Below are 20,829 nucleotides of genomic sequence, written 5' to 3'. Positions count from 1 at the left end.
AGGGGAATTTTATCTCAGGAATGACTTGATTCAGGGACCGGATCACTGACTCTCTTGTCTCTCCTCTTTCCCCTGTGTGTTGACCTTATTCTCTTCCACTGTAGGTAAGCTCTATTTTTGTTAAGTCACAAAAATTTGGGAACTGGTACATACCTAGTTAATTTATAGAAGTTTGAAATTCAATAAGGCAACTTCAAAACCTTATTGACAGAAACTAAGGAAGACCTAAATAAATGGAGGAATATACAATAATCGTGGATAGAATATACAATAATCGTGGATATACAAATTGTTACTTCTCTGCATATTGATCTGTACTTTTTAAAAATTTATTTCTGATCTGTACTTTCTCTTTTTTTAATTTTTTAAACATTTTAACATTTTTTTAACATTTATTCATTTTTTGAGAGACAGAAACAGCTCAAGCAGGGGTGGGGCAGAGAGAGAGGGAAACACAGAATCCGAAGCAGACTCCAGGCTCTGAGCTGTCAGCACAGGGCCCGACACGGGGCTCGAACTCATGAGCTGTGAGATCATGACCTGAGCCAAAGTCAGACCCTTAGCCGACTGAGCCACCCAGGTGCCCCTGATCTGTACTTTCAACATAGTCAAAATCTCAGCATGATTTTCATGGATGCGACAAGCTAAGTGTATGTGGAAATATGAAGGGATGAGAGTGGACAAAAATAACTAAAGTTGATGAGGGTGTAAAGTAACCGGAACTCGCATACACTCCTGTATGTTGGACATAGAAATTGACACAGCCATTTTGGAAAACAATGTAATATATATATATACATATATATATATATATATGTATAATATACAGCAGTAAAAATCCAAGTAAAATATTCTATTCTACACTCATACCCAAAGTGATTTAATTTCATAGATTATTTCAAATCATGTCTTGATATCTTACCACTAGCATTATGGGTTTGTATACTGGAAATATTTGTAGTTAGCTTTATAACCGTCAGTTAATCCATTTGGCATGAGATTCAACTGTCAAGTAGTTTTTATTTTATCCAAGTGAAAACTAAGGGCTGTTTAATTATTAAAATGCAGGGGCGCCTGGGTGGCTAAGTCAGTTGAGCGCCTGACTTCAGCTCAGGTCATAATCTGTTTGTGGGTTTGAGCCCTGTGTCGGGCTCTGTGCTGACAGCTCAGAGCCTAGAGCCTACTTCAGGATCTGTGTCTCCCTCTCTCTCTCTGCTCCTCCCCTGCTCACACTCCCTCTCAAAAAACTAAGTAAAAACATTTAAAAAAGCGGGGCGCCTGGGTGGCGCAGTCGGTTAAGCGTCCGACTTCAGCCAGGTCACGATCTCGCGGTCCGTTAGTTTGAGCCCCGCGTCAGGCTCTGGGCTGATGGCTCAGAGCCTGGAGCCTGTTTCCGATTCTGTGTCTCCCTCTCTCTCTGCCCCTCCCCCGTTCATGCTCTGTCTCTCTCTGTCCCAAAAATAAATAAACGTTGAAAAAAAAATTTTTTTTTAAACATTTAAAAAAGGAAAAAAAAATACATATATATAAAACCTCTGGGCGCCTGGGTGGCCCAGTCGGTTAAGCGTCCAACTTCAGCTCAGATCATGGTCTCATGGTTTGTGGGTTCGAGCCCCACATCAGGCTCTCTGCTGTCAGCACAGAGCCTGCTTCAGATCTTCTGTTTCTCTCTCTCTCTCTCTCTCTCTCTCTCTCTCTCTCTCTCTCTCTCTGCCCCTCCCCCACACTTGCTCACTTGTTCTCTCTCTCAAAAATTAACATTAAAAACAATTTTTTAAGTATCCTCAATTCAGTAATTTTGTGAAAACACTACATTTGTAATTCCTTTGTGACTCTTCATGCCTGTTTTCTTCCTTTTTCACTCCAGTTCTTTTAAATCTTGTCCTTTCTAGAAAGAGCATAAAAATTCTTTCTTTTTTGTTTTTTCATTTCTATAGGAATCTGTAGTGACTATTCTGTGTCTACTTTTTAAGCCTTCAACCTCATGACAAATCTCTAAATCAGTAATATTTTCTTGAATGGTCAATAATAATAGTACAAAGAAAGATAAGACTTTTTTTTTTAGTCAGAATGGCAATCTGTCTTTAAGATAGAATGTACATGGCTCTTGATTTGCTACTATTATTATACTTTTCCCTGAATGTGCAGGAAATTAAAATAATCTAAAACTAATTCATATGTCTTCCTAATGCAGAGTTATTATATATAAATAGCATAAAAGATGATACACTAGTGTGAGGACATCAAATTTAAATCATTATTCTAAAAATCTATTAAAATTTTTCAGGAAAATTGATCTTAATAGAAAAGGCATTATCTCAAAATGTTTCCTAGTCTTCAATTGTCAGTAGCTATAATTGGTACTTGCTGGAGATAAGGATATACACTTCATCTAAAGCTTTATTTCTTATCCACAGACAACAAATGAAGTTGTTTTGGCTGTGGAATTCCATCCAACAGACGCAAATACCATCATAACATGTGGTAAATCTCATATTTTTTTCTGGACCTGGAGTGGTAATTCACTAACAAGAAAACAGGGAATTTTTGGGGTAAGGATCAGAATGTTAAAACTTCATTATAAAACTTTTAATTTTTATTGTTTAGTAAACATAGTCATCATGCCAAAGGAAAAACTGAAAATTCTCATTGTTTCATTGTAGAAATATGAAAAACCAAAATTTGTGCAGTGTTTAGCATTCTTGGGAAACGGAGATGTTCTTACTGGTGACTCAGGTGGAGTCATACTTATATGGAGCAAAACTACTGTAGAACCGACACCAGGGAAAGGGCCTAAAGGTACAGTATTCTCACACTGAAGTCCTCACTTTTAATGTGTATGTCTTGCTGTTGTAGGCCGGCTCTTACTCAGACCAGGAGAGTTATCAACATGCATTTTGTTTTTAACATTTTTCATGATCTGTTTTTTAAAGTTAAATTGTTTACACAGCTATTCATGACCGTATGTAACCTACGTTTGACTGTATTGAACCTTTCCTTCTAGGAGGTTAATACAAAGTAATTAGAGACGATAAAGATATATACTAATTTAAAGAGTACAAAGATTGAGAGAGAAATCATCCTGATCTTTAGTGTTTTGTGAAGGCTTCACAGAAGAAATGGTATTTAAGTTAAGCCATAATGATACAAAACTTCAAAAGATATGGAACATTGATCCCAGTTTATGGAAACAGTGCAAGCAGAGGCAGAAAGATGGATATGAATGTGAGGCATCCAGGATAATGTGAATAAATTTGTCGTGTACAAGTGTTAACAAAGATGAGAAATAGCCAACTTGAGGGAAATTTGATTTTTTTTAATTGTTTTTTTTTACATTTACTTATTTTTGAGAGACAGAGAAAGACACAGCACAAGTGGGGGTGGGGCAGAGAGAGAGGGAGACACAGATTCCATAGCAGGCTCCAGGCTCCCAGGTGTCAGCACAGAGCCCAACGTGGGGCTTAAACTCACAAACCGTGATCATGACCTGAGCCGAAGTTGGATGCTCAACTGACTGAGCCACCCAGGCACCCCGAAGGAAATTTGATTTTAAAAAAGAGTAATGTTTTATAATTCCTACTATCAGTTTAATTAATACAGTCTAAGTAATTAAAAATTTAAGTAAGGATTAAGATACAGATTTTTTTGTAACCAAAAAAGAATCCTTAAAACTGGTTGAGTTGACCATGAAAGACGAGTTGTGAGGCTGATGGTCTTTATCCCCCAGTTAGATACCAGAAAAGACCCTGGTGAGAAATAAGATGTAAAAAGAAAAAAGTTGGGGCACGTGGGTGGCTCAGTCAGTTAAGCATCCGACTTCGGCTCAGGTCATTATCTCACAGTTTGTGGGTTTGATCCCTGGCATCGGGTTTTGTGCTGATGGCTTGGAGCTTGGGGCCTGCTTCAGATTCTGTGTCTCCTCTCTCTGCCCCTCCCCAACTTGTGCTATGTCTCTCTCTGTCTCTCAAAAATAAATAAATGTTAAAAAAAAAAAATTAAGAAAAGAAAAAGTTAACAAGATAGAACTGTTTATTTAGTGCCCCCAAAGAAGGGAGGAGTTTCTAGGAGTATCAGTGCTATCAAGAATCAAAACTCAGAAACAACCATTAGTGGTTTACAGTATCAACAGAACTTAGATTAAGGCCCCAAAACAGCTAAGTATAGAATGGCCAGTTTGAAAATGGAGAATTTTGAGAATCCAAGGTGAAAATGGAATGGGAAGTAGAGAGTTACTAGAGTCATTCAGTAGTCTTTTGAAGGGTGCCTAAAACCTGAAGTAAAATGGGAATTGCCAGTGACAAGGAGGAAACTAAAACTCTTAGAGACAGGAGAATACCTGGATTAGGTATAGGAGGAAGAATTATCCTTGAAAAAGAGCAAGAGCTTCCATTCATTCTGAGACTGGACCTTTAGAAGCTGAGATATTCTCTATTTGGGTAAATGGGGGGTGAGGGGGGTCATGCAGGATGACATTGCTCTCAGTAAAGGTGACTTTGTTAAAGACTTGATGTTTTTAAAGGGACAGTGTGAGCAGAGGAGAGGCAGAGAGAAGGGGAGAGAGTATCCCAAGCAGGCCCTACATTGTCAGTACATGCCCAGTCCCATGAAGCCACAAGGTCATGACCTGAGTCAGAACCAAGAGTCGGACACTTAACCAGCTGAGCCATCCAGGCACCCCTGAAGTTTCTGTTCTTAATGGATACAAAAAGAATAATAGTAATGTCATGTAAAGTATCACATAGTCAGACTCCATTACTTCAGAGTTCTACTTGTTGGAATTGAGATCCAGCTAAAACCTTTGTCTTTTCTGTGGATAGTAGATTTACTATAACAAATAATAACAAAACCAAAACCCTGTGAACTTAGAGATATTATTTTCTAAACAATTAGTGATTAAAACTATCCTTATCAATTCTTGAAAGGCTGTTTCCAAAGATCTTAACAGCTCATGACTAGCAGCTCTTTATAGTGTAGTAATAAAGAATGATTGTCCCAATTACTACATTTGTGGCACATTTCCTACCTTTCTCCTCTGCTTTTCTCAACATAGCAACAGACTAGAGGGTTCAGTCTCCCTTGCGCTGGGTCCTGTGAGGGTAGTGTGTATGGCCATGTTAATCAAAAAGAATGAAATCTTGCCATTTGCAACTACCTGGATAGAACTAGATGGTACTATGCTAAGCGAAATTAGAGAAAGACAAATATCATATGACTTCACTTATATGAGGACTTTAAGATACAAGACAGATGAACATAAGGGAAGGGAAGCAAAAATAATGTAAAAATGGGGGCAAAACATAAGACACTCTTAAATATGGAGAACAAACAGGGTTAGTGGTGGAGTTGTGGGAGGAGGAATGGGCTAAATGGGTAAGGAGCATTAAGGGATCTACTCCTGAAATCATTGTTACACTATATGATAACTACTTGAATGTAAATTTTAAAAACTAATAAATTTTTTAAAAACTTGGAAAAAAAATTAAAAATACCATAATAAAAAAAGAAAGAAACAGGGACACCTGGGTGGCTCAGTTGGTTAAGCGTCTGACTTCGGCTCAGGTCATGATCTCGCAGTTTGTGAGTTCAAGCCCCACATCAGGCTCTGTGCCGACAGCTCAGAGCCTGGAGCCTGCTTCGGATTCTGCATCTCCCTCTCTCTCTGCCCATCCCCCTGCTCATGCTCTCTCTTTGTCTCTCAAAAATAAATATAAATGTTTTAAAAAAAATTTTTTTTAATATGCATGGCCATATTATAAGATGGAGGGGGGGGAGAATAAACTCACAGTTTGGTCCCCTTCTTTTTCTCACTACAGCCCCTCTTCCCAGCCCCCATAATGGGCTTTGGCATTTCTTTAGCTTTACCTCAAATTGATTTTTCTCAGAAATAAAGATAAATTTTTAAGCCCCATTTGTACCCAAACACGTAGGTCCACTTTGCCCTTTTCTCTGGTAGGTGAAAAAAATTACAAGAGCAACATTGAAAATAACCTTTTTCAACACCCCCCCTTTTTTTTTTACTATTAAGAAAAAGCTGAAAAAATATCCAGACTATCATGCTTCCTTCAGAGTAGAAGTTTGTAAGAAAAATTAGACATGTTGTTCTAAAATCAGTGGGCTGGGAGCAGAGAGAGATTATTTATTAGCAGTAACAGGTGGTAACCGCAGAAAGAAAACTAGCTGTACCAATCAGAGTCTGAGAATCCACAAGAAGAGAGGTAGGGGTTGACAGGGAACCAACTTGGGGTGCCTGAGACATTTCCCCTGGGGATTGGGAGAGCAGCATGCCCTGGTTTCTCTTATTCATCCCCTCACCTTAAACACGCTGAAACAACTTCCCTTTGTCTCTCTGGAGTCTCTGCATCAGACCATGGAAATCACCACAAATAACGTAGGAATAAGGGGATCCTTGTTCCTCTGCTCAGAAGGAAAGTCCTAATTTACATGTCTGTCTTCCCTAATAAGTCTGACTTTCCCAGGATTCAGATAATGTCTGGCAGCTGTTACTAGCTGTTTGAAAAGTATTTGTTAAACATTTTATTAAGGAAATGACTTTACTCTTACCTTTGGGTGTTAGTGTAGGAATAAAAGTTGAGTGGTACAGATGAAAGCACTATTTTCATGGAAATAGGGAATTTGACTATAGCACTGCAGATTTCTATGATTGCGCAGATTTTAAACTATATTTTTTTGGAGATGTACTACAGTAGTGTTCTCCATATTCATTCAACTGAATTTCTAAGTTTGGCAGGTGACTTGGATAGTTGTCAATCCTTAAATTTTACTACCAGTGATCCAGATCTCAATCATTGGCCATGCATTCTTTAGCTTGTTTTGTCCAATTCAGGTTCAAAACTCACAATAAGGATAGCAGTGGATTACGGATTCTTAAGAAAAAAGAATGGTAGGCGGGGGCACCTGGGCGGTTTCCATAGGTTAAGTGCCCAACTCTTGATTTTGGCTCAGGTCATGATCTCAGGGTTGAGTTCAAGCCCTGCGACCAGCTTCGCACTGACAGCACAGAGTCTGCTTGGGATTCTCTCTCTCTGCCCCTACCCTGCTCACGTGTGTGCAAGCATGCTCTCTCTCGCAAACTTTAAAGAAAAAAAAAGAACAGTGATATTAATCAACTACCTTTCCCACTTATCTCTGATTTCTTTTTCCTGGGCACGTTTGTTCAGTATTAGAAATGCAAGGAACAGCAGTGTCTACCAAAACAGTGACATGTTATCCTCTGACACTAAGCAGAATTTGGGTATAAATGTACCCTTCATTAGCCTTAATGTGTGTTGAAGTGGGAGGCAGGGATAGGTTGTTTTTATTTTGGTTTTTGTCTAAAAAATTTGTGGCTTGGGCTTTTTTCCAAAAATCTGCATGTGAACATACAGGAAACAGGAAATCTAATCTTTGTAAATTGCTGGGCATATAAAATGGACTATGTTGTCCTCTGCCATATGACTGATCCCGTTATGGGCAAACTTGTTGAGAATTTTGTTCCTTCCTTTACATTTGAGGGTTTCAGTTCTGTAAGTATGGCTAGGAAGGATTTGATGAGTGCAATGAACACTCAAAGTTTCCATTTTTAAATTCTTGCCAAAAATTTCAGTAGATTGATCCATTTTGCATATTCCCTAATATGACGTTTCTGCATCCGTGGCAGTCTTTTCAACCAGATCTGAGTGTACTATGGTAACGTGTCTGATAAAGGGACATTCATCCCTTTATTTTGGATGGTGGAAGTATAATTCCATAGCTAATTTTTTACTCTACTAATAGCAAACCAAAACTGTATTTATACTTCATAAGCTCTTTGTATATTTTCTTCTTGCTTCCAAACCATTTTTTCCTTACCTTAAATTAACAGAAATCTTCAAAGTAATTAGAATTTTCTATTTTTTTCCTGATTTTATTGAGCTATAATTGACATATAACATTGCATTGTTTAAAGTGTACAGCATAATGTATATGCCAAATGATTACCATAAATGTTTAGTTAATATCCATCGCTTCGCAGTTTTTTTTTCTTGTGATGAGAACTTTTAAGATCTACTCTCAGCAGCTTTCAAATGTGCAATATAGTATTGTTAATTATAGTCACCATGCTGTATATTACATCCCCAGAATTTATTTATCTAATAACTAGATATTTCCACCTTTTGACCATTGTCACCCATTTCCCCCGCCACCACCTGTTTCTGTTAGTTCATTTTTTTAGATTTTATTTGTAAGTGAAATCATATAGTATTTGTCTTTCTGTGTCTAATTTCACTAAGCATAATGCCCTCAGGGTTCATCCATGTTGTTACAAATGGCAGGATTATCTTCTTTTTTTATTCCATTGTATATGTGTATGTGTGTGTACGCTGATCACCTAAGTGCTGATCACCACTTAGGCTATTTCGTTATTTTCTGTTGTTGGGTACAACAACAGAAACATGGGTATATTTCTCATGTTGGGTACAAAGTAATTGTTATTTCCAACGTATATGAAAAAGTTCAGATTTTTCTTCTATGAAATAATTCATAAGTTTTAAGTGGGGGGAGGGGAAGTTGAGACTATCTACAAGGTCATTAAAATGTCCATTTTTCTTAAATCTTTGCCGGATTTCTTTAAGAAACACCATTTTACATGCTCCAAATTATCAACATGGACATATTTGCCCAGTTGCTAAGAATATAACATAAGTTTCAAAGTCTCCCTAACATTTGATTCCATAGTTCTTAAACAGGCACAGAAAGCCCTTGAGACTATCCATATTTGGCAGTCAAGGTAAACTGCTTTTTAAGGAAACTTTGTTTCTGTTAGAGATGACAAGAAAGGGGAGATTTGAAATTAAATACCTGAAGGTACAGTAGGTTTTTAAATTCAAGGATAATTATTTTTCTTGGTAGGTATTTCAAAAATTATTTGGCTTAAATTGGAATGTCAGAAATACAGGCCCATGAGAAAGAAATCTTTGTAATTTGGGCCTTTTTTTTTAATGTTTATTATTTATTTATTTAGAGAGAGAGAGAGAGAGAGAGAGAGAGTGTGTGTGTGTGTGTGTGTGTGTGTGTGTGTGTGTGTGAGAGAGAGAGAGAGAGAGAGAGAGAGAGAGAGAGAGAGCGAGCGAGCACAGGGGAGGGACAGAGAGAGAGGGAGAAAGAGAATCCCAGGCAGGCTCTGCCCTGTGAATGCAGAGCCTGATGCAGGGTTCATTCTCACTGACCATGAGATCATGGCCTGAGCCGAAATCAAGAGTCAGACGCTCAACTGACTGAGCCACCCAGGCGCCCTGACTGAAAATTTGTTTTCTCAGTAAATACTGTCTAAAGGGAGCTTTGGTAATTTGTATAAATTTGAAACACAGAAACTTTAGCTCAGCTAATATTAGGTCCTTCTCAGGAAATAACTCTCCTGGGGTAGGAGGTAGAAAGTGAAAATTTCATGGAGTTTATGCTACTTAGATATTTTTATTCTTGATGAAGCATTTGTTCCTCAGGTTTATTTTCTGTTTTCTAACATTCCATCATTCTAGGAAGATCTTAAGTGTTTAATGAGGTTTATGTGGTGTTTGGAAGTATGGAAGACTGAATTAAAAAAAAACTGTATTGCATATTTCTACATTCTGATGGAGATCCATGAAATTCCACATCTCTGTGTTTTTTTGTAATTTCTTGCATGGTACCATGGTACTTTCAGACTACTCTTGTTATTTGACCATGCATGAGAAAATAAGCCCTTTTTTGTCTTAATGCCCAAATCCAACAATACTCAAAAAATTTACATCTCTCAGATGTCCTTTCTTTCTTGGTCACATCAGAGCCATGATAAATAATTGGCTGGCTATCCTGCTGGACACAATTGTAGTGTTCAGTGTTTAAAGTATTTTTAGGTGATGAATGTTGATGTGCACTGAGGCAGTTGACATGAATAAAAGTTTGTTGGAGTTCTGCCCCCAGCTCTGCTGATTCAAGCAAGCTCTACTCCAAATCAGGGAAGCCATTTCCTTGCTCCCTGCCAAATACACTTTTCTATTAAGTATCTGTACCACTAGCATCCTCACACTGAGCAATTTTTAGAGCCAGCTGCAACATTTTTTTAAAGGATACCAAAGCCCTACAAATTTCAGTTAATTTCTTAAATACAGTGGCAGCTCAAATAGATACGTAAAAATGAACAATCTCAATGACAGCTTTATTGAGATTTATTAAGTTCACATACCATAAAACTCACCCTTTTAAAATGTACACTTGATTTTTAGTACACTCATGGAGTCATACAACCATCACCACTATCTAATTTCAGAACATTTCATCACCCCAAAAACAAACACTGGGTCCATTAGCAGTCATTTGCTATTTCTCCCTCCCGGCAGCCTGTAGCAACCATTCGTCAGCTTTTGGTCTCTAGGGATTTGCCTCCTTTGGACACTTCACATAAATGGAGTCATACAGTATATGGTCCTTTGTGACTGGCTTCTTTTATTAGAACCTTAATGTTTTCAAGATTCATCTCTGTTGTGGCACATATCAATACCTCATTCTTTTTGTGGCTGAATAATATTACATTATAAATGTACATTTTGTGTTTATCCATTTTTCAGTTGAACAATTTAGAAAATGAACAATTTTTTTCAGTTTTATTGAGGTATAATTGGGATATGATTTTGTATACATTTAAGATATATAACAATGATTTGATTTGATACATGTTTATATTGCAAAGTGACTATCACAGTAAGTTTTGTTTACGTCCAGCACCTCACATAGTTACAGATTTTTCTCTTTTGATGAGAGCTTTTAAGATCTACTCTCTTAGGGGTGCTTGGGTGACTCACTTGTTTAGGCGTTCGACTCTTGATTTCAGCTCAGGTCATGATCTCGCAGTTCGTAAGTTCAAGCCCTGCATTGGGCTCTGCACTTACAGTGTAGAGAGCCTGCATGGGATTCTCTCTTTCACTCTGCTCCTCCCCACCCCCTTCTCTCTCTCTCTCTCAAAATAAACTTAAAAAAAAAAATCTACTCTCTTAACAACTTTCAAATATACAATACAGTATTCTTAACTGTAGTCGCCATGCTGTGTGTTAACTTCCAAGAACTTCTTTATCTTCTAACTGGAAGTTTGTACCTTTTAACCACCTTCACCCATTTCTCCCACTGAATAATTTTTTTTTAATTTTTTAACGTTTTTTATTAATTTTTGAGACAGAGCGAGATAGAGCATGAATGGGGGAGGGTCAGAGAGAGAGAGAGGGACACACAGAATCTGAAACAGGCTCCAGGCTCTGAGCTGTCAGCACAGAGCCCAACGCGGGGCTCGAACTCACAGACCGTGAGATCATGACCTGAGCTGAAGTCGGACACTTAACCAACTGAGCCACCCAGGTGCCCCCACTGAATAATTTTTAAACTTGTAATTTTTTTCATTTTTCCAAGCGATTTAAGATCTGTTGACTGATTTGGGCCATATTTAAACAAGGCTCTACCTTCCCATTTGTAACCTACTTACTAATTCTACAAGATATCTTCCTAAGAGCTTTACTCTTGCTCTCCTAGCCTCACTAGCCAGATAAAGAGCTTCTCTGAGTTAACATATCATGAATACCAAAGAGAAGGTCTCAGGAAATGAACTGGTTATAGTTTGAATACTAAAATCTTACCCTCACCCTTAAGAAAGAGGATCTGAGGGGCACCAGGCTAGCTCACTAGGTGGAGCATGACACTCTTGATCTCGGGTTCATGGGTTCAAGCCCCATGGTAGGCATGGAGCCTATTTAAAATTTAATTAATTAATTTAAAAAGGATCTGATATATATGTGTGTGTGTGTGTGTATATATATATATATATATATATATACACATATATTACATATATATAATTGTATATGTAATTACATATATATTACATATATGTATTATTATATACATATATTATATATGTGTAATTACATATATATAATACATACATACATAATTGACCCTTGAACAACATGGGTTTTGAATTGCATGGGTCCACTTATGTGCAGATTTTTTTTTTTTAATGTTTATTTTTGAGAGACAGAGCACGAGCAGGGGAGGGGAAGTGAGAGACAGAGACCTAGAATCTGAAGTAGGCTCCAGGCTCTGAGCTATCAGCACAGAGCCCAACGTGGGACTTGAACTCAGGAGCTGTGAGATCTTGACCTGAGCCGAAGTTGGACACTCAACTGACTGAGCCACCCAGGCGCCCTGGTATTTTTTTTTTCTTTTAAAGTTTATTTTGAGAGAGAGAGAGAGCCCTTGGGGGTGGGGGGTGGGGGGTGGCGAGAGAGAGGGTGAAAGAAAATCCCAAGCAGGCTGCATGCCGTCAGTGCAGAGCCCAACCCAGGGCTGGATCCCACAAACTCTCAGATCATGACCTGAACCTAAATCAAGAGTCGGATGCTTAAGCTACTGAGCCACCCAGGCGCCCCTACACATTTTTACAGTACAGTACTATAAATGTATTTTCTTATGGCTTTAATATTTTTTCTAGCTTACTTTATTGGAAGAGTACAGTATGTAATTTATACAGCATGCAAAATACATGTTAATCGACTGTTGGTATCATCAGCAAGGTTTCTGGTCAGCAATAGGCTATTAGTTAAGTTTCTGGAAGGCCAAAATCTATACACAAGATTTTGAACTGCACAAGGGGTTGGCACACCTAAATCCTTTGTTATTCAGGGGCCAGTTGTATGTATGTACATAATTTGTTTGTTAATCTCCACATGGACTTTACTTAAATATTTTTTTATGGACCTGCCCTCTCCCTCCCTGGGTATATGTAAAGTTCCGTAGAGATACGAGAAAGCTGGGCTATCATTCAGCCATCATATTAATACAACTGGACCGGTTTTTAAAATGCTTCTCTAGTTGAGGGCACCTGGATGGCTCAGCCCGTTGAGCATCCAACTCTTGATTTCAGCTCAGGTCATGATTCCAGGGTTGTGGGATCAAGCCCCACATCAGGCTCTGTGTGAGTGTTGAGCCTGCTTAAGATTCTCTCCCTCTGCCCCTTTTCCCTGATGTGTGCTCTCATTCTCTCTGTAAAATTTTTTTTAAAAATTTTTTAAATACTCCTCGGGGCACCTGGGTGGCTCAGTTGGTTGAGCATCCAATTCTTGTTTTCCGTGCAAGTCATGATCTCATAGTTCATGGGTTGGAACCCCTGCATCAGACTCTGCACTGACAGTGTGCAGTTTGCTTGGGATTTTCTCTCTCCCTCTGCCCCTTCCCTTCTCATGCTCGCTCTCTCATTCTCTCTCTCTCTGTCTCTCTCAAAATAAACTTTAAAATATATATTAAAAATACTTCTTTACTTGATCAAAAGCCACAGCTCTAGGCTGCCAGTGCCCACTTCTGCCCCAGTATCTTTCTCAGTCCTCCATTTCATAGCAAGTAAAGTAAAGGCAGAGCAGAAGGCTTCCACATCAACAGTGGTTGTTAAATGTTATGGCTGTTACCTCAGCAGGAAATGAAGACTTTTGGGGAAAGTTAAAGGAACGGTGAGTAAAGACTGGAGTACTTGTCACAGCTTTGTCACTAGCTATGTGGTGTCCTCAGCTCTAAAATCAGAAGAGTAATACCGTAACTACCATACAGAATGATTATAAGACATAGTAAGTTCTGAGGCTAAGATATCCTGTGTTGTCTGTAGAGTTATCACTACTTTAGCTTATCTTTTTGTAAGAATTATTTTGAAATGTTTTCAGAGTAACTAAATACTGACATAAATGCAAAAGTAGGAACTTTTGATTATTCACTCTATAAAGTTTTCTTCCAAAAAGACACTAAATTCTGATGGAAAATGTATCACTGGTGGTTTTTTTTTTTTTTTTACTCTCATCTTACTAGGTGTTTATCAGATCAGCAAACAAATCAAAGCTCATGATGGGAGTGTGTTCACACTTTGTCAGATGAGAAATGGAATGTTATTAACTGGAGGAGGGAAAGACCGAAAAATAATTCTGTGGGATCATGATCTGAATCCTGAAAGAGAAATAGAGGTAAGAATGAAAATGAAACATGAACATTTTAAAATATTAAGCCCTCTAAATGCATGTCTTTCATCCCACATTAAGATAACACACTTTCCTGGGAAATTGGTACACATTCTTGTCATTTCATTGTCTTAAAAAAAAAAAAAAGAGGAAGAAGGAAAAAGGACCATTCATTGATAATTTGAAAAAGTAAAAACAATATATTGGTCAGAATAACTAGTTGTTTATTTCTGAGATTATAGTGATCCAAAAATATAAACATGCATATTTAAAATTCAGACATTCATCTAATAAACTATCCAGTTCCAAGGCATACAAAATAAGCAGTTTGATTTTAAAACTTGAAAGTAATCTTTAGGGGCGCCCTGGTGGCTCAGTCGGTTAAGCGTCTGACTTTGGCTCAGGTCATGATCTCACAATTCATGAGTTCAAGTCCCACATTGGTCTCACTGCTATTGGCACAGAGCCCACTTCAGATCCTCTGTCCCCTTCTCTCTCTGCACCTCCCTCTCTCTGTATCTCAAAAATAAAATAAAACATTTAAAACAAATTGGAAGTAATTTTAAACAGCGGGCTTAATGATAATTGCTAGTTATCTAAATTTGTGGCTGCTTCATATCATGGACTAAGTGTATCCACAGATATTATGTGCTCAGTGAAAGTTTGCTAATTAAATTGAGGTCTGTCTCTGGATGTGAAATGGTTAAGAATAGTATTTTATAGGTCAGTGATTCTCAAAGCAAGGGGAAATTTCACTCGGTTTAGTGTTCTATTTTTTTGTGATTTAAATTTTTAATTTAGGCTCAGTGTTTTCAACATGTAACATGTTTTCCAGACAAAATGTTTTCTAAAAAAGAGGATCCTGATAATACTGCTCTTGGTTTTATTTCCAAGAAGATAAGTCGAAAGGTTCCCTTTATCTCAACCTTAAGTTCACCAGGGAAATGTCACTTCCTTTACTATTTCTTTCTTTTTTTTTTCACAGATAACTTACATTCTTTGTAATCAAAAGCTATACCATCTAGTTCATTCTTCCCCTCGCCATCAGTTTGGATTACCGTTAGAATTCAATTATTCGTGTCCTCCTTTATAAAGAATTGTATTATTTCAGGGTCATTCCTTGGGCTTATTATTAATACACCATTCTCTGAGAGTATATACCATGTAACACATATGAGATTGATCTCCCAAGGAGTCCTGTAAGGACAGTTATAACACTTCACAATATATTGCTTTTTAGTTAACAAAGAAATTTCACATGAGCTATTCTTACATTTTTATTCTTACAACAATTAAGAATAGGTAGGGCATATATTATTATTTCCCCATATTACAGATAAAGAAATTCATCTTAGGCTAAATGATGTACCCAAAATAACATAACTGGTAAATAACAACACCAGACCACACTTTTCATGTGGTCTAATAGAACTTTTTCCTTTTTCCCCTACTTCTAGCCCTTAACTCTTGAGATCATATAAAATATAAATATAAAAATTGACTAAAGCAGGGGCGCCTGGGTGGCTCAGTTAAGTGTCCAACTCTTGATTTCGGCTCAGGTCATGATCGTGGGATTGAGCCCTGTGTCGGAGTCTTCACTGACATTGCAGAGCCTGCTTGGAGTTCTCTCTCACACTCTCTCTCTACCCCTCCCCAACCCGTATGCTCATGTGCACGTTTTCTCTGCCTCTCAAAGTAAATATTTTTTTTTAAAATTGACTAAAGCAAAGAATGTTGATAATAATGCATGATAACCTCTGTGTAATAAAATGTAATTGAACAAATAAACGTATTAGTATAATATCACCATATGACTTTCAGTTTTGGAATTTTGTCATTTATTACCCCATAATTGCTTACAGCTATAAATGCAGACTTCAGGTAGTAATTAATGCATGTTATTATCTATGGTGACTTTACAAATTTATCTTTTAGGTTCCTGATCAGTATGGAACAATCAGAGCTGTAGCAGAAGGAAAGGCAGATCAATTTTTAGTAGGCACATCACGAAACTTCGTTTTACGGGGAACATTTAATGATGGCTTCCAAATAGAAGTACAGGTAAGATGTATGATTGTAACCAATTCTTCTAAATGTTTATTTTAGAGAGAGCGCATTCATGAGCAGCAGGGGGCGGGAAGAGGGCAGAGGGTGGGGGACAGAGGATCTGAAGCAGGCTCCACGCTGGCAGCAGAGAGCCCGATGTGGGGCTCAAACTCACTAACCATGAGATCATGACTTGAGCCGAAGTTGGATGTTCAGCCAACAGAGCCACCCAGGTGCCCTGATGTATGATTTTAATCATTAACTGAATATTTTTGATGATACCCTTTGTTTCTTATAACAGTGGGTGTATTTCATTTTCAGGGCCATACAGATGAGCTTTGGGGTCTTGCCACACATCCCTTTAAAGATTTGCTCTTGACATGTGCTCAGGACAGACAGGTGTGCATGTGGAACTCAGTAGAACACAGGCTGGAATGGACCAGGCTTGTAGATGTGAGTAAAACAAAATGTGTTATAATCTCCCCACAGAAACTCCCCAAACGGCAGTTGGGAGCAGCAAAGGAAAAAGGACTCAGCATTGGTTAAAACCAAGTATATTTATACAGTTTAGTAAAGGGGATGAAATAAGGATGAAAGTGTAATGTGAACCCACTTTAAAGAAGCAAATTAGGGCAAAAGCTCAATTTTTCTGTCAGTTTCAGAAAAAAAGTCAAAAAAATTTCACATATTTATGGAGCATTAATTGTCACAGAAATGTTTGGGCCTCTGGTGGTGTTGCAGTTGGATTCTATGTAAGCACTGCTCACTAACAGACTCTACTTTCTGCTTTTTGAGTTGATCTCTCACTGTATTTTCTCCCTACCCCACCCAGACATCCACCTTTTCTAGCCTAAGTGTGTATACACGTTCTTCGCAGACTAAGGAACTGTATACATGTTTGTTGTTATTATCCTTATTGTTACACTGCCTAGCCACAAGCTGGCTGTCCTTTTCCCTCACCACTTTGCCCACATACCCTTCCTGCTCTGAAATTCTTTTACCTCATATCCATGTGATATTTTTCATTGGCTACAATAAAGTTGATCGGAATTCTGTGATTGTATGAAACCAGTTATTTTCAGATGTCTTTGCCACTATCCCATAGATCTAGGGGGACTTTCTCATGTACTCCCCAACAGCTGTCTGTCTCTCTTCTAGGAACCAGGACACTGTGCAGATTTTCATCCAAGTGGCACAGTGGTGGCCATAGGAACGCACTCAGGCAGGTAGGGTCTTGAAGGGAAATGTGAGCTGAGTAATCTGAAGTGGTGGGATGATTAACTTATTCAGGAATGTTCTCAATCTGATCTAGGGAATTAATCTCTTAAGTGGCATATGAATACGCGTGTTGCTCTTACCTGCTATGTATCCTCAATCATTCCATAATTATTTCTTGAGCACCTACCATTTGTTGGACACTCCTGTGGGCATTCAGACTACTTCAGTGTGCAAAACAAAAATCCCTGCCCCTTTGGAGCCCATGTTTTACTATGTGTGGGTGGAGGCAGAATAAAAAATAAATATTATAACGAATTAAGTTAGAAGATGTTAAAAGCCATGAAGGTAGGGGTGGGGCACTGAGTATATTAAGAGGGATTGGGAGAGGGTGCAGTGCAAAATGATAGAGTGGTTAGGATAGGCTTCATTGAGAAAGTGGTAATTCTGCTGACTTGACTCTCCTTGGTGGAACTTTTTATGGTGTCAGAAAATTTGTCATCTCTTTTTTTTTTTTTGGTTTATTTATTTTTGAGAGAGAGAGAAAATGCAAGTGGGGTAGGAGCAGAGAGAGGGAGACACATAATCCAAAGCAGGGTCCAGGCTCTGAGCTGTCAGAGCCTGACGAGGGGCTCAAACTCACAAACTGAGATAATGACCTGAGCCTAAGTTGGATGCTTAACCGACTGAGCCACCCAGGCACCCCTTTACTCATTTTTTTTTTTTTTAAGGAAAGAGATTTGAAACTGAAATAACCCAATTGAGCTTTTATAAATTGCTCTATAGCTTTTGTCATCCTGTCTTTTTTTTTTTAAATTTTTTTTTTTTAACGTTTATTTATTTTTGAGACAGAGAGAGACAGAGCATGAACGGGGGAGGGGCAGAGAGAGAGGGGGACACAGAATTGGAAACAGGCTCCAGGCTCCGAGCCATCAGCCCGGAGCCCGACACGGGGCTCGAACTCACGGACTGCGAGATCGTGACCCGAGCTGAAGTCGGACGCCCAACCGACTGAGCCACCCAGGCGCCCCCATCCTGTCTTTTTTTAATGTTACACAGATAGATAATAAAGGTTTATTTCCTGAAATTGTTACTAATTACTTGTCTTTACAGACCTTACATAGTACCTGTCATTAATAACCTTAATAAGTAACATATATTTATTATCTGTATATTCTTGAGTCCTTTTTATTGCCTCTGCTAGTAAGAAGCCCTCATCACAACTAACTTAATTTCTTTATTAAAAAGGCAGAAGAAAAATATGAAGTAAATTTCCAAAAGTTAAACCGATAGGAAATGTGGAATGCTGATTTCTGATGAGGTGAAACTATCTTGAACACACTTATACAAACACTTTTGTTTATATGATAAACATTTCAAATCAGCCAGTTCATTTAATTCTAAAATTAGTCATCTGGAGTTTTGGGTTTTTTTTATAGCAAGTTTTCCCCCTTTGGTTGTTGGATACAAATTAACACCTCTAGAAAGTCAAAACATTCAAGTTTCTTCTCCTTTACAGCACTACAAATCTTTCAGAATCATGGAAAAACAGATCTCCAATGATAAACTGTGAAACATGGATATGTAATAGAGATGCTATTTGACTGATTCTGAAATAATTGTATTTTAGAATTAGGGTGGTAGGGAGGGAGATTAAGTGAAACTTGCAAATATAGACAGCTTTACTATCTCAGATTTCTCCAAAATGCATGTTGGTATTAGATTATTACTTCAACTTAGGTATATGGTAGGTCACTTTGTAGGATTTGACGGGAATTATTTTTTGTTTTACAAAAAAGTCTTAGGCACATAAGAAACAACCTGAGCTAGAAAGTATTAAACTCGTTTTCAGAAAACCACAAAGGAGTTCACTTCAGTTTTTTTGGGCAGCTGAACGAATGTCAACAAATGCTGAAGCTAAGACCTTGTACTAAGTTATTTTTATATATTTCTTTAAATTTTCACAAGAGTGCAACAAAATATTTATTAGTATCTCCATTGCACAGACAGGAAACCAAGACCCATAGAGCTTATCACTTGAAATTGAGCTAGGATTTGAACTCAGGTTCTATATGGTTCCAAAGCTGATCTCTTTCCACTACTCCATCAATGCTCCTTGACACATGCTTATGGTGTTTGTAGCGTTACTTAGAAGTATTGTAAGGAAAGTTTACCTTTGAAGGTTAAATCACTGGCTGACAGATTTTAGAAACATTTACTATTTATACAAAGAAATTAAACACTGAATAGAGTGCAAGGGGTAAAGGGATTTGAGTCATTGAGACACAGCACTTCATTCAATGAATGGAGCCGGGGGTGTGTGTGTGTGCGTGTGTGCGCGCGCGCGCGCGCGCACGCGCAATATATACAGAGCCCCAATTTTTAAGGAAAAACTAATCTGATTTAAATACACTAAAGTTACTTTCTAAGATTTATATAGCTGCAAAGTCGTCATTAACCAGCTTAAAATGAAAAGTCACTCACTTAATTTAAGTGACATAAACTAAAGTCAATCATTTCCTCTTGGAGGTGTGAGTAGAAAACACCTTATAAATGAGAGTGATGGGATAACTAAATAAAAACTGGAGATTATTTAGAATCTAAGAGAAATGTCATTATGCATGTTCATTCTGTATGTTATTCCTGTCTTTGGTTTCGCATCTAGTTAGATTCTGTTGATTCCCGGAGAACTTTCTCTTTTATTTTTATTTTTTACCTGGGTCTGTGAATACCTGGCTCTAGTGTCTAAACTGAAAATTCCTCAGTGTAGCCAGATCAGATTATGATCACTGACCCCTCAGCCTGAAAAAAAAAAAAAAAAAAAAGTCATACACTTAGGGCAAGGAATTTTTTTTTTTTTTTAATATACTACAACACGTGTATGATCCAGAGAAGGTGACTAGCAAAATCTTTAAAGATCTTTTCGTGTCCAAATCTAGAAATCTACTTCTTGGAATCAAGAAGTAAGCACAAGTGTAGATAAATTATTATAGCGATAAATAAAATTATGATTTAAAGCAATGTATATAACTGGGGGTGCCTGGGTGGCTCATTCGGTTAAGCATCCCACTTAGTCTCAGGTCATGGTCTCACGGTTCATGAGTTTGAGCCCCACGGCAGGCTCTGTGCAGACAGCTCAGAGCCTGGAGCCTGCTTCGGATTCTGTGTCTCCCTCTCTCTATGCCCTCCCCCCACTTGCTCTCTCTCTCTCTCTCAAAAATAAAACATTAAACAAAAATTTTTTAAATAATGTATTACTGTTACAATTTCTAAGGGAAACAAAAGTGCATACCCCTAAGGGGACATAGTTCTTCCTTAATGTGCTAATCCTCACATAATAAGGATCCTTTTTAACAGCTTTATTGAGGTATATATAACTCATATATCATAAAAGTCACCCATTTAAAGTATTATTATATTATTTGTGGCCAAGTAATATTCTGTTGTAGGATATACCTTCATCAGGTAGTTGGTAGATATTTAACTTATTTCCACTCTTTGGCTAGTATGAATACTGCTGCTATAAACGTTCATATACAAGTTTCTGTGTGGACATATGTTTTCAACT

At 37.9% G+C, this 20,829-nt stretch overlaps 1 protein-coding gene across 11 annotated transcripts in view; it reads left to right on the top strand.

The window, feature by feature from the left end:
• The window catches only part of EML4 (EMAP like 4), a 161,638-nt gene that overhangs the window by 115,017 nt on the left and 25,792 nt on the right, over nucleotides 1–20,829 (top strand). For all 11 annotated transcript variants that reach the window (XM_043604081.1, XM_043604086.1, XM_043604078.1 and 8 more), the window contains 6 exons: nucleotides 2,418–2,552; nucleotides 2,664–2,799; nucleotides 13,855–14,006; nucleotides 15,936–16,061; nucleotides 16,368–16,499; nucleotides 17,205–17,272. In XM_043604081.1, the coding sequence (XP_043460016.1) occupies nucleotides 2,418–2,552; nucleotides 2,664–2,799; nucleotides 13,855–14,006; nucleotides 15,936–16,061; nucleotides 16,368–16,499; nucleotides 17,205–17,272 (749 nt within the window). The remainder of the gene's footprint in view (nucleotides 1–2,417; nucleotides 2,553–2,663; nucleotides 2,800–13,854; nucleotides 14,007–15,935; nucleotides 16,062–16,367; nucleotides 16,500–17,204; nucleotides 17,273–20,829) is intronic.

Source organism: Prionailurus bengalensis, chromosome A3 (assembly GCF_016509475.1).
Source record: "Prionailurus bengalensis isolate Pbe53 chromosome A3, Fcat_Pben_1.1_paternal_pri, whole genome shotgun sequence".
NCBI classification, from domain to species: domain Eukaryota; kingdom Metazoa; phylum Chordata; class Mammalia; order Carnivora; family Felidae; genus Prionailurus; species Prionailurus bengalensis.
This window is presented reverse-complemented; position numbering and strand designations above follow the sequence as displayed.